This window comes from Styela clava, chromosome 13 (genome assembly GCF_964204865.1).
Source record: "Styela clava chromosome 13, kaStyClav1.hap1.2, whole genome shotgun sequence".
Lineage (NCBI taxonomy): Eukaryota > Metazoa > Chordata > Ascidiacea > Stolidobranchia > Styelidae > Styela > Styela clava.
Window position 1 is genome coordinate 10924193 of NC_135262.1, and position 19084 is coordinate 10943276.

The 19084-nt window shown below is 35.7% G+C and overlaps 2 protein-coding genes across 2 annotated transcripts; one reads left to right on the forward strand and one right to left on the reverse strand.

Moving 5' to 3' along the window:
• Positions 1–768: 768 nt before the first annotated feature.
• LOC120333449 (uncharacterized) lies at positions 769–4309 on the reverse strand. Its single transcript, XM_078119436.1, has 7 exons — positions 4252–4309; positions 3903–4077; positions 3401–3499; positions 3085–3194; positions 1762–2043; positions 1124–1162; positions 769–990 (listed from the first exon to the last, which is right to left on the reverse strand). The coding sequence occupies exons 1-6, from the start codon at positions 4307–4309 to the stop codon at positions 1146–1148; spliced, it is 741 nt and encodes a 246-aa protein (XP_077975562.1). The 3' UTR covers positions 769–990; positions 1124–1145.
• Positions 4310–8214: 3905 nt separating this feature from the next.
• Positions 8215–17810, forward strand: LOC120333434 (uncharacterized). Its single transcript, XM_078119271.1, has 16 exons — positions 8215–9976; positions 10407–10531; positions 10731–10761; positions 11159–11271; positions 11779–11893; positions 11985–12076; positions 13158–13329; positions 13843–14009; positions 14180–14238; positions 14604–14709; positions 14789–14947; positions 15039–15169; positions 15598–15671; positions 15906–16086; positions 16337–16422; positions 17020–17810. The coding sequence occupies exons 1-16, from the start codon at positions 9814–9816 to the stop codon at positions 17082–17084; spliced, it is 1839 nt and encodes a 612-aa protein (XP_077975397.1). The 5' UTR covers positions 8215–9813; the 3' UTR covers positions 17085–17810.
• Positions 17811–19084: the final 1274 nt, after the last annotated feature.

Consider the following 19084-nt stretch of genomic DNA (forward strand, 5'->3'; position numbering starts at 1 on the left):
ACGATGTCACAGTAAGAATAAAACGAAAAACGCCGTAAATTTTGTCTTAAGAGCCCCGCGACAGGTAAAACATGCCACATACACTTAAGATGAAACGCACTCGTGCGTGCGATGTACCTTTCTATTCATTCTGAAACTACGTCGAGGCCGCACGCCATCTTTCCCCGGATTCTGATGAAATATAAGATAATTGAACAATGTAAAGTACCGTACTAGATTATGGTCAATCAGTTTTCCATTATATCATAAATGCATTCCTTGAAATTCTATTGCGAATTGTCTATTGAAATTTTTGTGGTGCCCCCATTTCCTTGGTGCCCTGAGCACGTGCTTATTTTGCTTGAATCGGTAATCCAGTACTGCATCTAATACCGAATTTTTGAAATGTTAAATATCACGCTACTAGTCAGCAGTTTAGCTGCGGTCGTTTAACGTCAAAAAAACGTTTCGATGATTATCAAGGCATTCCAAGAACGGATTCGCGAAAACCCGTGTAAATCCCTCTACCACATGCGCAAGAACCCGCCAAACAAATATTTCATCCGTAACTGATAAACGAAGTATCCTGACTTGACTAAATTTCTTGAAGAATACCAGCCATTCTGACCTATGCTATATGGAGAGCGGACCGCGTTATATTTCTAGGCTGTGAACTATCATAAACATGACGACAAAGAGCTTGATTTCATTCTTTTATTTATTCCATAATAATTTGACATCAACCAATTACATTTCGATTTAATCTTCAGAATAGTTGGTGTTGTTTAGTTATTAGTAGACCAGACTTTGGGCACGACTCTTACAAGAAAGGCTGAAAGGCACGTTATCAATGGAAATACGGAGATAGATAATACAGTAAAAAGCTGTCAACGCACACACATGTAGCATGATCAATGAGGTATTCAACGAATCAAATAATATAATAACAGATTATTCGAAATTATCATAATTTTCACCAAAATTAGTTTTTCTTCCATCTGCATTCGTGTGCTGCAATACAAAAGTTGCTCTTTATCAGAAGTATACAACTAAGAGGGTTTTTGTGGAAAGCGAAGGGTTGAGACGAACAGATTAACTGGTGAATCAAACCACGTGTTCCGCCAAATAATAATTGAATACTTACGATTTTTCACTTTTCCCCAGTCCTAATTTTTACGGAGAACTGGAAAGATAAAACATTGTTTAATTCTTACAAAGTAGAAAGTTATCAAATTATCTTATCGAGTTTTATGTTTTGTACATTACCTTTGCTGTTTGTGCTAGATATACACCTGTAAAGCCACCTCGCTAGACATCACATATATATAACGTACTATATGACTGTAGTGAAAGGGTCTCTTAAACTGGCCCATTGAGATCTGCTGTACAAAACCCCGCTAACGTTCAAAACAGGAAAATTAGTAATTATCCAGTCAGGATCTGGGGTAGGAATGCAGATGGCGCTGAAAATTCAAACATTTAAACAAATCCTATTCCCAACTGGATAATTACTAATTTGTTATTTTCATTCACTTTTGTTAATTAGCTTTTTAGTGCTATACTAGGCGGAAAAATAACTGATGCTGAGATGAATACCTGTTAAAACAAATGTATTTATTTTTCTACCAAAGTAGGCTACAGGGACGAAAAAGTACAGAAGTGTCGAGAGACTTTGAAATCTTTATAAATTCATTTAAAGCAGTCAATCAGAGCTCAGTTGTGTCTTTAAAAACGTCTAATCTGATATACATGAATGAGACTCACTACTGGCCAAAATGTTACCTTCTAATTTGGTCATTGCCATCACTTTTTGCTCCAAGCCATCAACAAATTTTGTAGCAGAGCATGTATAAAATCCTGCGTCTTCAATTGTTGCATTTTCTATCACAAGAGTGACACCATTTGTTCCTGCAACTTGATGAACTTTTTTTCCATTTTTATACCAGGTCACTTCCGAAAGTGTGTTGGATGCAGAACAGTCAATTTGGACGTTGCCAGATTCGTATACAGTAGGATCTTCGTTTGAAAGTGTCAGTTGGGCTCTGGTACCACCAATTTTATTTTCTGCGGTTTATAAATACAGTATACCGGTAGTTATTTAGAATAATATTTTCTCTGTGACGATTAGGGTTTCACAAGCAAAATCTTATTTTTCAAATATCCCCAATTAAATCAGGGAGCTATGCTCAAATATATGAACAAGTTTACCGATTCCAAGAAAAGCACCAACATTTAAAGACATCAGTTATAACAGTGACTGCAAGCCCTGCTTTTACGGGACAGTTACTAGTTAGTTCAGTGTCACCGCCCTGTGTTACGGTACCGGAACTGCCCTATCTTTAGAAGTTCCTGTCTCGTGACAGCGTGAATTGAAATTGCAAGATGGTCCGACTCACAACTGTAGTAACACCAACTATCCGAGTCACTACTGTAATATAACACCAAGTACGGCAATATTCGCCATTCACCAGTCCAAAAATCTTAGCAAAGCAATGATTTCGTTACGAACCATCCACGTTCGATGGCAGCATATGCGTCCGCAGAACGTTCGGTGACGTCATAGCAAACAAAAACAATCTCACAGAGCTAACAGAAATATTTGAAATAAATAAAAGTAATGGCCTTCTGGAGAAAAATTTCATCTTTAATCACTGAAAATTTCGAAGCAATTAGTCCAGTATTCGAAGAGAAAAGCGATTTTATCATGACGAAGAATATGAACAAGAACAACAACATAACATTGAAACGATCGTTATGTACACTTACGTGTCCAATAAATATAAGACTTCAAATGAAAGGTTTCAAAGTTGTGGTCAGCAAAAGTATGACCTTTTAATAATGTGACAGAATAGCAGAAGCAGTTCAATTTTTCAACAAAAATTTGCCTAAAGCACAGTCCCGGCATTCACAAATAAAGGAGACAACAGGGCGAAGTTACGATCAGCCAGTAAAGTCTTAAGAGAGCTACAGATCCAAATTTCTCGGAATTATATCAACAAGTACGGCAAAGTCATCTTGACATTAAAACTGTCATGGGAATGTTATAACTCGAATTTTTCGTATTAGTGAAGCAAATACCAACCATGTACCTAATTATTAACTAACCTCTTTGGCAGATATAACCGTGTGGTTCATCACATACGCGTTCGTACCAGAGTTGTCCATCGGGAGAAAATCCACAGTTTTGTGTTTCGTCAAAAGTTGGCTCTGCACCCCTGCAACGTATGTGAACATCAAAGTGGTGAGGCTCTAACTAAATCGACAATTTGTTGAGAAACCGGACGACTGCCGGCAAAAAGTATTTCTACTTCAGTGCGTATTCGCAAATTGTTACAATGGTTGTCATTATTTGATAACAACATCTTTAAAAAAAGGTAAAAAGGTCATATATATATATATATATATATATATATGTACAAACCAATATTGAGGTACAGCGTCTGCTCTCGTTCCATCAAACCATGCCCATGTCTGTTCGACAAAATTGTCTGAGAGCCCGATCCATACGTCTCTAGTTATCCTGTCAATACACCACATTTATATAAAAAAATATTATCCGATTAGATATTTCAAAGTCGGTGGGAGACGGGTGGGTGCTTTGCACATCTTTTATCTTTTTCGGATTTGTCTGTTGTATCTTATTTGTTTGTGACGTCTAAATGAGAAATCGAAATAAATTTTTCACCAACTTATTTATAATTTCATTCGTCATTCATATTGTTAAACCATTACAAGGTAATGTAACTTAAAATTAAAATAATTTCTTTCAACAATAAAATCACTCTAAAAACGCTTACAAATGTATATCAATATGAATATCTCACAGCATGACACCAACTTGCCCATAAATTTTAATCCGCAAATTTAATGAGATTTGAATTCTGAAAATAAACAATAAAAGAAAAACAACCAGCCTTATTTACCATGGCTCAACAAGTTGCCATACTGTAAGTTTTGCTGTATCGTCAGTAATTGCTACCAAACGATGCTTTCCGCGGTAAGAGCAGGCACTCACAGCATCATGGAATGATACGTGGTCAACGTCACCAGTCCAGAATGTGTATTCTATTCTGTCTCTCGTAAGCGTTGATCGCAGGGCTTTAATAAACAAACATAAATGCAAATATGGCTTCGGAATCTGGTATGGAAAATAAAGTTTTTCGTTTTGTACAGAATGATGTTAATTGAAAACAAGTATAATACAACATCGTTATTTTAAGTCAATATTAGTTTTGTGAATACTCATATCTCACGAAAGAAAACACGACTTACCTCCTTGTCCCAAGCCAATCAGTCCAACAAAGACCCAAATAAAGCAAGATTTATTCATGTTTCACGATAGTCTAATGATATCTGAAAATTATAAACACACTTTAATGTCTATCTTCTTTATAGCTTGTATTCGGTTGGTATTACTTAATATATTTGAATTTTTTTTTGCCGTATATTTTCGATATATTTCACTGACTTAAAAATTTATTCACACTTCCATTTTTTCATTAAAGTATATTAAAAATAAATATAGTTATTTTATTCGAGTTATTCAATGAACATCAGATTTAATGGTCACACACATTTTCATTCAATTGACAAAGAGTACTGACAAATAATTTCGTTTAAAGCACTCTTATTCATCGGTGGCCCCCTGGTTCATTCCAAGGTAAGGTATAGAACATCCAAGCTGGTTGTTCTGGCCTAACGAAATTATCCTGCTATTTATAATGATTCATCTCGCTGCGGTATTTGCTATAATTCTATTTTTAATGCACAATTGGCTACATTTCATTATTTTATCTGTCTGCCTAAAATAAAGCCCCGTGGACGTGTGTCAATAGGCATTGCCAAATTAACACATCACACTTCTTGTAAGTGCCAAATATGATTTATGGTTATGAGTACGTAACCAAGTTGAGGATTAAAGCTGAGATATCAACATATGTTTCCAAAATCAATAGCAAGCTCTTTCATACTTGAATTCCTTTTTCTAAACGTTCCCATCTTGTGTACACAACATTATCAGGAGTTATGTAATATAGAATTTTATGACACATGAACTCAATCTGTACCAACCACACTTCGCATGGTGTTTCTGAGTTTTGGAAGCGTTTTCACTATTTTTTGATAGAACCCTTTTCATTTAGTGTGGCGAAATATGTTCAATTGGTTATCGGTATAGAGCAGTGGTTCTTAACCGTTCCACCCTGGCGAGCCGGTAAAAGCAAATGTACTCGCGGACCGGCAAAAAACTGAAACCACCGGAACAGAGAAGAATAGCATATATTTGCGTAATATCAAGCTATGACGTGTGTCAATAGGCATTGCCAAATTAACACATCACACTTCTTGTAAGTGCCAAATATGATTTATGGGTATGAGTACGTAACCAAGTTGAGGATTAAAGCTGAGATATCAACATATGTTTCTAAAATCGATAACAAGCTCTTTCATACTTGAATTCCCTTTTTTAAACGTTCCCATCTTGTGTACACAACATTATCAGGAGTTATGTAATATAGAATTTATGATACATGAACTCAATCTGTACCAACCACACTTCGCATGGTGTTTCTGAGTTTTGGAAGCGTTTTCACTATTTTTTGCTAGAACCCTTTTCATTTAGTGTGGCGAAATATGTTCAATTGGTTATCGGTATAGAGCAGTGGTTCTTAACCGGGTGGAACCCTGGCGAACCGGTAAAAGCAAATGTACTCGCGGACCGGCAAAAAACTGAAACCACCGGAACAGAGAAGAATAGCATATATTTGCGTAATATAAAGCAATGTCCGCTTTTAGACAAAAACACACACAACCTTTCAGACGAAGACAAACTGACAAATAATATACCGGCCAAAAATTGAAATGGATGAAACATAAATAACACCATATATTTGCGTAATGAAATGCAGTGCTGGGCACCCATTATGAGTAAGAAAGGCACACATAAAACATCTCACATAAAAACATGTACATGCAAAATCATGTACAAACATAATTAACTCTAGTGAGAATTTTGCTACAGTTTTGTTTCCAATATAGGATGGCAAACGAGGCCTCAAAAAAGTTTCTGCAACACGTAGCTCTGCAGCGGCGCCGATTTCCTTACTTCGTTTTAATTAGAGCTGGTGATAAAAATATTTTTTCGCACAACTCATATAAGTAACTAGTTGAAAATACGGACAACATTTTGATTGCTTAGCTATGGGTATTCGTTATCAAGAGACATCCAAAATTGTGACAGTGATTCTTTTTTAAAATTGGACTGTAAAGTAGTATCTCAATTTTAATCAAGCTTTTTCTTTTTCATCTGGTTCATCATATTAATTCCTCTCCAGTTGATCGACGCCTCAAACGAAATGAATTTACATTACAATGACAGGGTCGTCGGTAACCTGGCAACAGGCTCAAATACTGAAAAAGATCTTAGCGGCCCATGCTTGTTTGAGCGTCTCGTGACCAAGTGCAGGGTCGCAACAAGTTCATATCCTACTGGTATATTATACTGTTCTTGACTTTTTTTTTGGTTTAAACAAAGAAATATGCATAACGCTTTGTATGGATGATCATATTGATCATGAAAAGCATGTAGAACAGATAAAGCACGCGTGTCAATTTGTAGGTTTCTGAATTTTGCGAGATTTGATGGAGCGCATTCACGATTAATCGGAGCCGAAAAAGCGGAATATGTGATTACTCGTCGCCAAGATGTCACGAAAGAGGTCGCCAAGATTTCGCAATAGGACTGCGGAAGAGAAATTGCGTAATAAACCAACGCAACCCTGTATTCGGTAAAGCGATTGAGACGGCATAAAAACAACAAAACAACGAACTTTCTCGCGGACCGGCACCGGCGGTTGGGAACCACTGGTCTAGAGGGGTTCTCAAGCTTTTGGTTTTATGCAGCCCCTTGCTAGGTTGACTATTATTTACGAAGCCCCACAAGAAATTTACTAAAATGAAAACCAAAAAACAAATTCATATTGCGGTTTCAAATTTTCGTAATGCTGTTATTGGTTCTTTGGAAAGTTACAAAATTAGCCAAGTCAATATTAAATGAGTACAGCAGATAGCTCACGGCGCCGTTTCTTTTACGGAGACATGGGTCTCGGTATGGTGCACTTTAAGAAACTTTGGGCTCTTGAGAGCTACCTAACCTCTGTATACAAAATTGGGTATAGACATGGTCAAATTAGAATGTATTTCCGCATGAGTGGCAGGCTATCTATATAACTCCAATTTAATTACTCAAAAATATGGGCACCATATTATAAGTTTGATATATATATTGCATTGACATATTAGTTCCATTTAAGTTACGAGATTCACCGTACAACATATATTGTGTAGTGTGATGGTTTTGTTTCGCAAATTGTGTCGCCTTTGAAAAGAGGTCCGTATTTGGCTTAGGTAACTATGTTTTATCTGTCTGCCTGAAATTAGGTCCGTGACCGTGTGTCAATAGGCATTGCCGAATTAACATATCACACTTCTTGTAAGTGCCAAATATGATTTATGGTGGTGAGTAGCCTACGTAACCAAATTGAGTATTAAAGCTGAGATATCAACGTATGTTTCCAAAGTCGATAGCAAGCTCTTTCATATTTGAATTCCTTTTTTCAACGTGTCCATCTTGTGTACACAACATTATCAACAGTTATGCAATATAGAATTTTAATGACACAGAAAATAGCATAAACGCTTTCAGAAATCCATGCTAAGAATGGTTGGTCGTTTGAGTCCATGTGTCATTAAAATTCTATATTGCATAACTGTTGATAATGTTGTGTACACAAGCTGGGATCAAGATATATTCAATCGCTTATCGGTCTCGAGGGGTTCTTAAACTTTTGGTTTTATGGAGCCCCTGACGAGGTTGACTATTATGTAGGCAACCCCACAATACATTTACAAAAATGAAAACCAAATACCATAACCTCTTTATACTAAATAGGGTAGACTTGGTTAAATTAGATTATAATTCCTCAGAAGTGCAATATATTATATAGCAATATATTGCATTGATATATTGGTTTCATTTAAGCAATGGGATTCACCGTACAGTACATTTTGTGTAGTGTAAATTTATTGTTTCGACAATTGTGTCACCTCTGAAAAGAGGTCGGTGTATATAACTGATTTATATAATTTTATGTCAAACTTAAAAATCATATAAACTAGTGATTTTACGTACGATATTACTTTAAAAGAGAAATTGGGGAAAAAATGCCCTTTTCCTATATTCGTGTGATTATTTATACTCGTATGCAAGGTGTCTATGACAATTATGATGAGGTGGCATTATCAGATGCGATGCGATGTTTTCTGCGACGTAGTCGCGTAAAATCAGCTTGTTAGTAAACGTTGAAGAAATTGAAGGTGCACAATACCGTATAACCTACTATAAATCTTTTAGGCGGTGAGGATGATAACTTTTACTTACTTGAGAATTCTTCCATGGTTTCGGTCGCGTCGATAAGTTGATTTACGACGTCATTACGTTCAAATTGGATGACTAAAGTCATTTGGCTACTTGGAACAAAACGGCTCACGTCACACCAAATTATCGCACACGTAGCTGTGGCATTTCGTTCAAATGGGTAAGTAAGGTTGTTAGTTACTTCGAAAAAATGGCTCACACTAAACCAAATTATTCCAAGCAGAGCCGTGATAAATATGAGATGCACAAATATACCATCAGACATCGCCGAGTCCCATTATCTGTTTTGTATTGAATGGTACTAAAGAGGCCTAATATATTCAAAATTCATAGTATGTAGCCCACAATCCTATATAGTTTGTCAATCGGTGAAGAGGTCGAGTATATTTCAAATCAAGGAGGCGGGGGAGATTACGCATCATTCAATGATTGTTATATAAACGTGGCGATGCTGTGACAATAAGTGACTTTGCGGCCACTTCCTCATATTATACTGCAATTGGTCTACAATTCACATTTATAGGTTATACTATAACATATACCTATATCTGTTACTGACAGGGCGATACCTATCTTTAATTTATGATTTTTAAAACCCGCGCCATTAGTGTGTTTTATACTCGACATATATTTTTTAACATTATAAGTCAAAATGAACTGTTGACGATGGTGGTAAAATGAGTTGGCTCTGATCTCCAACGATTCATGGTTTGAATGATTTTTGAAATAATGAAACGATTTCATTTTTCGCAATTTTCAGTTTCGCATATGGAATCATACGTAAAGTCGATTTTTTTTTAAATAGAAACAAATAATTGCCTATTCCAAGTTAGTTTATTCAATTTTAATTAGGCATTGTCGCAGTGGGAGAGTAAATCGTCCTACCACCATCTTTATTTTTTATTGGTGTAAGCCGACGAAAGCCTGCCAATAGGGGAGTTTTTTCATTCAACACGTAACATTGAATCAGGCATTGGTCACAATAGGACAGTAACTCTCCCTACTGTCGTCCTTAGTTTTTATTATTGGTGCAATCCGACGGAAGCCCGGGTTATAAGGTAGTTTTTTTTTTATTCAACACGTAAATATTGAATTAGTAATTCATATAAAGCAATCGTGCCTGTACAGTTAGTGCTACCTTCTAACGAGGAAACAATGTTACGTTGGTTGCGGCGACGTGGGTGTGATAGAATATATTAAAATCTGAGAAGTCGGTTTTGCCTCATTATTGTATTAACTACAAAACTGTAGAGTCGGAGTCTTGTATTTTTTTTTTTTGGTAAAAAATATTTCAACATACGTGTACTAGTATGACGAGCTTGTCTCATTTTATCGACCACTAAGTCAGTTCGCTTGCAAGACAATATAGGAAATCGTTTGTCTAGGTTTTATTATTAAATATGGCAAGCCATAAATTTGCTCCACCGCCATCTTCAAGAAGGGACCCATCAATTGACTACCGATATAATGCAAACGAAGAAACTTTAAATGAAACGGAGGGAGACCTATACGAGAATGTAACATACGAACAACCACGCGCCATCCAGGGTAACTCGAATGGAGGTGAGTTCCCAAATGTTTAGAAGTTAAGTGTCCTTTTAGTGAGTGCTGAAATTTTTGTTTGTATTTTAGCTAAACAGGGGTTTTCTATATCTTTGCTGTGGACGTGGCACTGATACATAAGGATTTGGCTGTATAACTGAAATTTATTCTTTATTTTAGGCGTCTCTAGCTAACTCTCGGCTATAGACTGTGTTTCGCCGAAACCGTGGTAAATTCAAAGCAGTGTCTTAATCTGCAAATAACTAATAATTTATTGATTGAGATGTTGCTTTAAAAAGAAAGTAATAAAAAAAGAATTTCATCTAGTAGTAAAACCTTTGATAAAAGGCAATTTTTGGTTCTTCTTATAGCTTTACAGCTGCAGATTTTAACAAAGTTAAAAATGTCACAATGACTGCGTGTGACATGTGAAGATTAATTTCTTTTTCAGGTACTTCAAACAATACCACTGTCGAGACCAAAACTCCAAAATGCACACCTATCAACGTCGTCTTATCTATCGCTGTCGTCATAGGTATTATATTATCAGTATGTGGAATCATCCTTGTTATACAGGTAAAATGAAAAACGTTTTTGAATATTTCAGTGTAGGAAACGTTTACTGTTTAATTCTCTTTGGCGCTCGCGAATTTCATTTTTTGATGATTTCAGAGAGCCTAACAATGAACAAAAACGAATAATATTTATGTTTTATTGCATTTTGCGCACCCACAAGCATTGGCGTTTTAATATTCTTTCAATTATTTTTCTACAGGTTGATAACCGCCTTGAGAGAGCGATCGAAAGTAAGAATTATTTTATTGTCATCACTAATATTTGCTAGGTTCCTTAGGTATTTTCAAAACAACGGGATCAGAGCCAAACGCAAAAAGTTAAAGAATTAATTGAAGCTAAAAATGTATGAATTATAGTCTGTACATATAGACGATAAAAGATTGCGCACGGATGTTGAAGTGAATTTGAAAATCTAAGTGAATTAATTTACTATTAAGAACATTGTCCATACATAATGAGTAAAGAATATACCATTTGTCGAATGTAATTTCGAATATGGCACTCCGTCCATAACCGCAGATGAATGTACTCAAGTTATCCGAAACCCGGGTACAACCTTATCCTAAAATCATTTGCATCGACATTTTCCAGTAGTGTTAATGTCCAAATTCTGTTTTTTATTATCAGAGTTATCAAAAACTTCTACGCCAGCAAGTTCTTGTTTCCGTATAAAAGAAGGTGGCCAAAACCAGTCTGAATTTTATACAATTCATCCAACTTCATCACCGTCGTTTTTTAAGGTTGCACATTGCATTCTACATTTAGAGAATAATATTATTTGCATTTTTAGTTTCAAATTTGAACGCAACATCATATAGACTGGCAGATACATAATAATTTACTGAATGGATTAGTCATAAACTTTACTTAGCTGATATCTGAACGCTTGCAAAGATGGTTAACAATGAAATACCTAGAATGCATGGACTTTTAGCTCATATTCATCGCATTATTGTTTGTACTGCTACTGCGTGCATGTCACCAATATGTATTATTACAGTGCTCACAAGCTTAAGCTATAGCGTATCTCATCGTGCCTTTTTTGGATATTGTCATGTATTTTCATAATGCTCACAAGCTCAAATCACAATCAGGGAAAATTTTATGTTTTTAGGCGTATAGACTATCATCATTTGTTACAAAGTTTGGCAGTGACCAGTGTCGGTCATTTTTATACAATGTGTCTTACAGAATATTATGAGATCAGTTATTCCACACTGATGTGGGATTTCAAAATTCTTTCTCAGGTGTTCTGTGACATGGAATCAGCGGGAGGTGGATGGACCTTGGTGGCCAGTGTTCATAGAAATGAGAGTGGTGTAAAATATAAATATACGGGGGAATCAATCGGAACACGCGATGGTAAGAATTTGAGAATCAAGATTTTATGATCTAACAAATCAGAACTTTTGTTATGAACCGGTTAAACAGTTGATGCTCCGAATCTTTACAGGATATGGTCTTTGGGAAAATTACCTTGCTTTTGGAACACCTGAAAATGCACACAAGAAAGATTTTAAAAGTCCGGCGTACTTTTCTCTTCAGGTATGGCATGTTATTACAAGGTATGTAGGGATTTTTATATTGCTAGTACTCTATTATCATACGCAGCACAAATCATTAGAGAATACGATAAACTTTAAAATCAATCAAAATTGTATCCATAAGAAATGTGTTCTAACTTACCCGAAGTGTATCAATGTCTCGGTGTCTCAAAAATGTCGTTGACACAAAGTGCTTAAAACTGCACTTGCAAACCCCTCCTTATTTGCCCCTATCATCCTACCATTATACAAGTGCCGGTGCCAGTTACTACTATTTTAAACATTATTTGACATCAACTATGCTGAGTCGCACATACCTTTCACCAATCAAATATTAGGCATATTGAGTTCAATTTTCTACTATAAAACAAAACCACATATGTCACTAGTGGTACGGTACCAAGAGTAAATTGAACTCATTAATGTGGTCCGTACCCCAGAGGTTGACGGGAAATTGAACTTGCTCCGGTCTATACATGGACATTTAATAATCGAAAAGCAATTTCACTTACCCTAAAAGAACAAATAATATGCAAGTCGGTTCCCTCTTGAATAACAGCGAGTACAGTATTAACAATGTTTCGTGTAGAGCGACAAAGCAATCATAAAAAAGCGGGAACAACGTAGGGTAGCAGAAAGACCGGAGTCAAACTCCGAAAGCAACACTGTGGAAAATGCGTACATTACAGTAATCATAATAATCGCATTATACACTGTCTAAACTAATTGGTACCTATGCATCGTTGTGCTCATCGAATCGTTGTGCCCAATCGAATTTAAACATTGCAAAGCCTGTGTGACGTTTACCCACCCCATAGCGAAATAGATTGATTACTGTTGGGCTCCATAGATGGTTTTTTTTCCACGCCTCCATTCACCTTAAAATGAAATTTTAATTTCCTTCTGTTTGCACAAAGTGATTTTCAGTCTTGTGAAAAAATCAACTACTGACTGATTGTGTTCACTACAACCAGACAACCGCATCTAAACACCGCTGGCCTTAGGTGACGACGGTAATGCTCCTACTTCTTTGTTCAAGACAACCCGATAATATAAACTGACATAATTTCTGTTTACATAAGTCTTCTGATGTCATGATCTGGCACATTGACAGCCATGAAGAAATAATTAATGCATCAAACAAAGCTTTTCTGAAGTATTACACGACAACAGGATTTCTTAGAGACTATGGTGGTACTCTCCAGTCGTTATACAGCCAGCACTACCCGTTGGCGCAAAGAAATCTGGGGCCAAGTAAGTTTAATTTCAATTTGTAAGAAAAAAATCACCAAGAAAAACTACGACATTTTAATAAAGGTTTATATTATATGTTGGATTGTAGGTAGATTGCTGCTAAATTATATAAAAATAGTTCTAGGAAGTTGGTACAATTCAATTTTCATCATTTTGTCAACAATGGAAAAAATAAGCTACCATGCTTATGTCAATTGAATGCCGTCTATTTTCATGCGATATTACTGTCAATCGGGAACACGAAAATCCCTGAAATTTGGTGTGTGGGCTATTCCATCATACACTATATTTTATCTGCCCAAATCGAGATCACGTCAGTGTCACTAAATTTACATTTAGTAACGAAAATAATTCTATTTTCGACATGATTGTTATGTATACTCCACTCACTCTCCACTCACACCGACAGCCACTTCTTCATTGAGCGAATCATAAATTAACGCTATTCATATCAGATGAAAAATACATATCTGGCTTCAACTATTTATATTTGAATACGACGTTCTATTCCAGGTTTGAAAAATAATTCTTTAACAAAAATGATAGAAGCATTAAATAGTTCTGGTGAAGATATCAGGTCCTCGGTATTCCAGTTTTATGAATATAGATACGATTTCAGCGGAAGTGTACAGAACCATATCAATGATGGCGGATCGGACATGTTTGATGGTGGAAATAAAGTAATAAACCTTGAATTATTTTTTATTAGATGAAGTGCATGAATATCTCAAAATGCTCCCACAAAAGATAATATACATGTTCTGAATATAAACCTGTCTGAAATTATATTTGTCCATTCCTGTTTATAATAAAACTTCCGTAGTCTGAATAAATTTTATATTTTTTGCAGATATTTTATCGAATCGGAGATGACCCGGAAGTGCAAGTAACCTATAATGAAAAGTACAGGTAATAGCAAGTAGAAATCTCACTTGTATTATACACAGAAACCACAGAATAACAATGAGTGAATAGGTCTTACCCATCCCGAAATACATGCAACTTAACATATATATGTGGCTTCATGCATGTTCACGAAATATCAAGTTAAATAAAGGTTCATACGACAGTCAAATAAACTTACTTCACATAAGATTTTTCATAAATATGCCATTGGAAACATTAAAATAACTTTCATACTTTTATAACTCTTTGACCCCGATTATATTTTTATCTATGCTTTATGATATGAAAGATCAATTAACCATTGAGTCGATTTGTATTTATAACTTATAAGTTAAAAATGCCACAACAATCACAAATTCTCAATGCAGAAACGAGAGTCACGGAGTAGAACTTCTGTCTTCTACCTCTCATCCTTTCAATCTGTTAATGTGGGTGGGAAATATGGATCGTTCAGTCAGTTCGTTTTCACTTAAAGTAAGGTATTTTTTAAAAAATAACGATCGATTAAATTGTACCCACAAAATAGCACCAACATTTTCCTATGTGTTTCAAGGCTGTTTCAAATGCTGGAGCTGACGGTGGTGGTTCATACTCTACTTATGATGGAACAATAGCAATAGAAGACATTACGCTCAAGTTTTTTGCCTTCAATGTATATGGTGCAAGCGACCCATCTATTTCTACAGTGTTCTACTATGTTTACAACCGCAATGTGGGTATTGTACGATTACTCGTACTACTAGTATAACATAAATTTTAATCATATAGCGTATTGTTATGGTTTCTGAATAATAATTTTACAGATTTCGGGATCCATAGAGCTAGCTGAACTAAAAAAATCGCTATGGACCAGTGGGACTGATAATTTACAGCATGAAGTGACAGTTACAGGCAGTCCAAAGTTATTTCTATTGGGCTACACGCTTTTGTCAAGGTTTGTTTGAGTTTTGGCAACTTATACTCATTTAACGGTGTCTCAAAAATATCGTTTCTTAATTGTTCCACACTTGTCCCATGTATCTCACTTGTCCAACGTGCCCCACATATTCTACGTTTATCACACTTGTCTCAAGTGACCCCTTTGTCACATACGTGTACTACTCGTGGGACGTTCCACGTGGGACAAGTGGGAGACGAATTTTTTAAGAAACAGCTTATTTGATGATATGAGAGGAGCATTGGATGCGCATTCGTTTTGATGCAACCGAACTGTCAGCCAATTTGAAACGACCGTGATAATTTCTTATCGGGTTTAGTTTACAAGACTCTTGACAATCAGTCAACAATTGTCCATTTCATCATGAAGTGGCCCAATATACGCTAACATTACTGAATAGTAACAATTACACTTTTATTTTACAGCCAAAATGGACAAAAAATTCCAAAGTCGAATATCACATCTGTTCTGAGTAAAATACTGCTACATATTAAACCAGGTATAGAGCATATATATCAATAAAAGTATATAGTTTTGACTTGTTTTTAAATTCAAAAATTGCGTCAGCATGAATTTTTTGAGCTACTATACCCAAGGAGTGTGCCGAACTAAATAAGCATAGATGTTCTTTTAAGAAGATGATCTTTACTACCATTTGTCAATTACCTTAGGAAAATTGTATCTATAGATCGTTTTGCTACTTTTACTATTTAACTTCATCTTGTCATTTCAGAAATCACTTGCGACGGTTTCCCAGGTTCTCTTTTGCAGCCGATTTCATATCTACGTGGAAGTAAAAACAGTGTGTTCAACGCGATACCAGACAATGATAAAATGCAAACCAAACCAGAGTTTCTCCAATTCAGAGTATATAACATATTTGGAATACCTAGCGCGCTTTGTTATGGAATCAGGTAAGGGCTGGCAAGACATTCAACGGTTTGATTAACAATTGGAAAGCAAAATAAAGATATATTAGTAGTAGAATACAATTTTAAAGAAGTCGTATCGTTTGCATATTTTTGGTATTTTCATGTATGCCAACCCTCATGTTTCAGCTTCAGAGTTCAAAGATGCAGCATACGGTTGTTTTATTTTTTCTTCTCGTGTGTCCTATTTAATTAGGTTTTACTTTATGCACTCACTATCATTTAAATCGTTCAGGACCGAATCATGTTGGCCACACAATGTCTGCATTGGGGGACCAAACGTGGTCAAAAATGAAGATGGTTCACGTACAATTTATACTGGTACGTTAGTTAAGTTTTAAATATGCAATTTTGTAGGATAATTTTCTTGTTCCAATAACTCACATCTCTTCGGTCCCCAGTACATGAAACTAAAATTGGTGCTCCCGAAGTATGCGAACCAAGATGGCGGACATCGGAACGTAACATGGGTAACAGGTTAGGGTTAGGCGATAATTTTTTTTCAATTTTCCTTATTTTAGTCATATTATCAGTTCGAAGACTAGCCAAGAGCCTCCCGTAGTATTTATAGCCAAAATTATGGCCTAACCCTAACCTAGTACACACATTACATTCCGATGTCCGCCATCTTGGTTCGCATACTTCGGGAGCCCCCTAAAATTTCATTTTATTCGCATCATTTATCAACCTTTTCAGCCAGATTCAAATCATGATGCAAAATGCATCGTAGTGCTATTGTAATAGTGTCACCTTTTCTTGGCTGTGTTTTCAAATACTTGTCTGTGGGAAGTATACATTGTGAGAAGACGTTGTCTCGACCAACCAATTCCCACATTTTCCACTTGTCCCGAAGTTAAATCTGCTAGAATCTTGATTTTAATTAAATTATTTGCTGAATTTTTTCTTATTATTTTCTAGGTTGGGGAGGAGATAGTTCCACCCAGGTTGAATCTACCGACACTGTTCTCATCTTCACAAGATAGAAAATTACACGATAAAAACGTGACTATTCAATAATTCGTACACACGTTTACTATTTGTATCATATCATTTGAAAAATCCTACTGGACGCTGTACGCAGTCCTTAGTTTAATTAAAATAAACAACCCCCAATCGTTACAAGCGATTTTGAATCAGCCTGTTCGAATAACAGGCGAGTTAAGTTGATTACCGTTATTTTTTAGTTGAAAACTTCAAATTTAACTTTACAAAATGAGACTTAGTAACTATGTTGATATATTCTTTTTCATCCCGATGCATTTTTATATAATATATATCTGCTTGTACGTGTTTTACATCTTTATATTTGTTCTTTTATTCCACAATGTCATACAGAAACACTGAACAGATTTTTGACTGCGGTATGCAATTCCCGTGGAATTTATGTCCAATAATTTCATAGAGAATCTTCCAGACGCGTACGTAATTCAGGATCAATTTTAATCACAAAATAAAAATATGCTTTAATTTGCTATTTGTGTGCCCATGCTTGTGTGTTCTGAGCAGCATTGCCATCATACAAGTGCCGCAACTTGAAAACCAAATTTACTTTACGTTTCATTTAAACTTTACTATACGTTTAGTTATATTTTTTTGCCTTACACACACCTATTTCTATTTCATTAGCCATTTTAAAAGTATGTATATATATTTCGTTTTATGACTTGGATTGGAATTGTTTGTGTCCATATCTTAATAAAAACATTTGAATAGAGTATCAAATGGCCAAGTATGATTGAGTTAATATATGCGTTAGCAATCCATACACAGATTTGTGCCATCGTGGGGATATTCCTTTGCAAAGAATGGAGGCCAGTCAAGTCATTAGGTATTTTCTCGTGTTTATATTTGAACTCTCAATCATTTGACTAAAGACGATCGTAAGGTCGCAGACTGTCTGCCGAACACAATAGATATCGTTATATTTATGATTTGTGACTATTACGAGTTTTTAGTTTGTATATATGTATTTTAAGTGGTAGTGAACAACGCTAGAACATATCAATGATCAGACAACAGAATTCCTTGAACTAATGGTTTGTTTTCTGCGAGACAAACTACTTATCCTTCTTTTATGTTTTCGTGCCGGTGGATCCGTATACCTGTGCATTTAATGCAAGGATGCTGTAGCAAGTGTAAATATGACTATCCTAAGTGAATCGAGCGTCTTGCTGCACACTAACACAAATATATTTCTGTAACGTTCCGTCTGACCAATTTCAGACTTCTTCAGACATACATAGTTCAACTACAACAAAAATGCAGTCGCCTGCATATTTAAACAATGTTTAAACAACAAGTGTCTAAATATGCATGCAACTGCTTTTCTTGTTATAGTTGAACTATGTACGATATGTCTGAAGAAGTCTGGCTTTGGCCAGACGAAATGTTCCAGAAATATATTTGTGTTAGTGTGCAGCAAGGCTCTTGAATCACTTAGAATCTTTTGAATTCTCAAAAAAAGTCAGAAATCAGCCGTATGAGGAGTTTGGTAAAGTCGCGAACGTTCAAATATTCCTATTGCAGTTCGAAGTTTCATATCTATGCAAGCTAACCTGAATTTATTCGATATGAAATGTACCATTGGATCTTTTGCAAACTTTCTTTTGAGGTTGTTGTTTCACCCCAGATTTTGCTTGCTACTGTAATTATGATCACAGGCAAACCATGTTAGTCGTTGGGCACACCTTAACATCTTTGCTGGCATTGGATGAATCACATTAGTGGATTAGTCACTCGACTTTCGTGCTTGTGCAATATATAATGTTAAATTATCTTCATGAATATTGCCACGTCGTTTCCAGTGTTACTATGTTCATATTTGTTTGAAATAATAAACTCGTCTTTCGTGAACTGGGGGATTAGTCCTGACCACGCTCTTTCAATTCCTCTTGCAAGGTCGCCGATTGATAAAAAAAAACATGAATGGGTTATTTGTAACTATGAGAATATGACATGTGCTCAAATACTTTATGCAATAGTT

Bases quoted from the DNA above. Each gene is read 5' to 3' on its own strand.
- LOC120333449 (XM_078119436.1), bottom strand. From the start codon at position 4,309: ATGAATAAATCTTGCTTTATTTGGGTCTTTGTTGGACTGATTGGCTTG. The intron at 4,078-4,251 runs GTAAGTCGTGTT...TGTTTATTAAAG, and splicing joins GATTGGCTTGGGACAAGGAG to CCCTGCGATCAACGCTTACG. The intron at 3,195-3,400 runs GTTTGTACATAT...CATACGTTGCAG, and splicing joins GACGCTGTACCTCAATATTG to GGGTGCAGAGCCAACTTTTG.
- LOC120333434 (XM_078119271.1), top strand. From the start codon at position 9,814: ATGGCAAGCCATAAATTTGCTCCACCGCCATCTTCAAGAAGGGACCCA. The intron at 14,239-14,603 runs GTAATAGCAAGT...TTCTCAATGCAG, and splicing joins ACCTATAATGAAAAGTACAG to AAACGAGAGTCACGGAGTAG. The intron at 14,710-14,788 runs GTAAGGTATTTT...ATGTGTTTCAAG, and splicing joins TCAGTTCGTTTTCACTTAAA to GCTGTTTCAAATGCTGGAGC.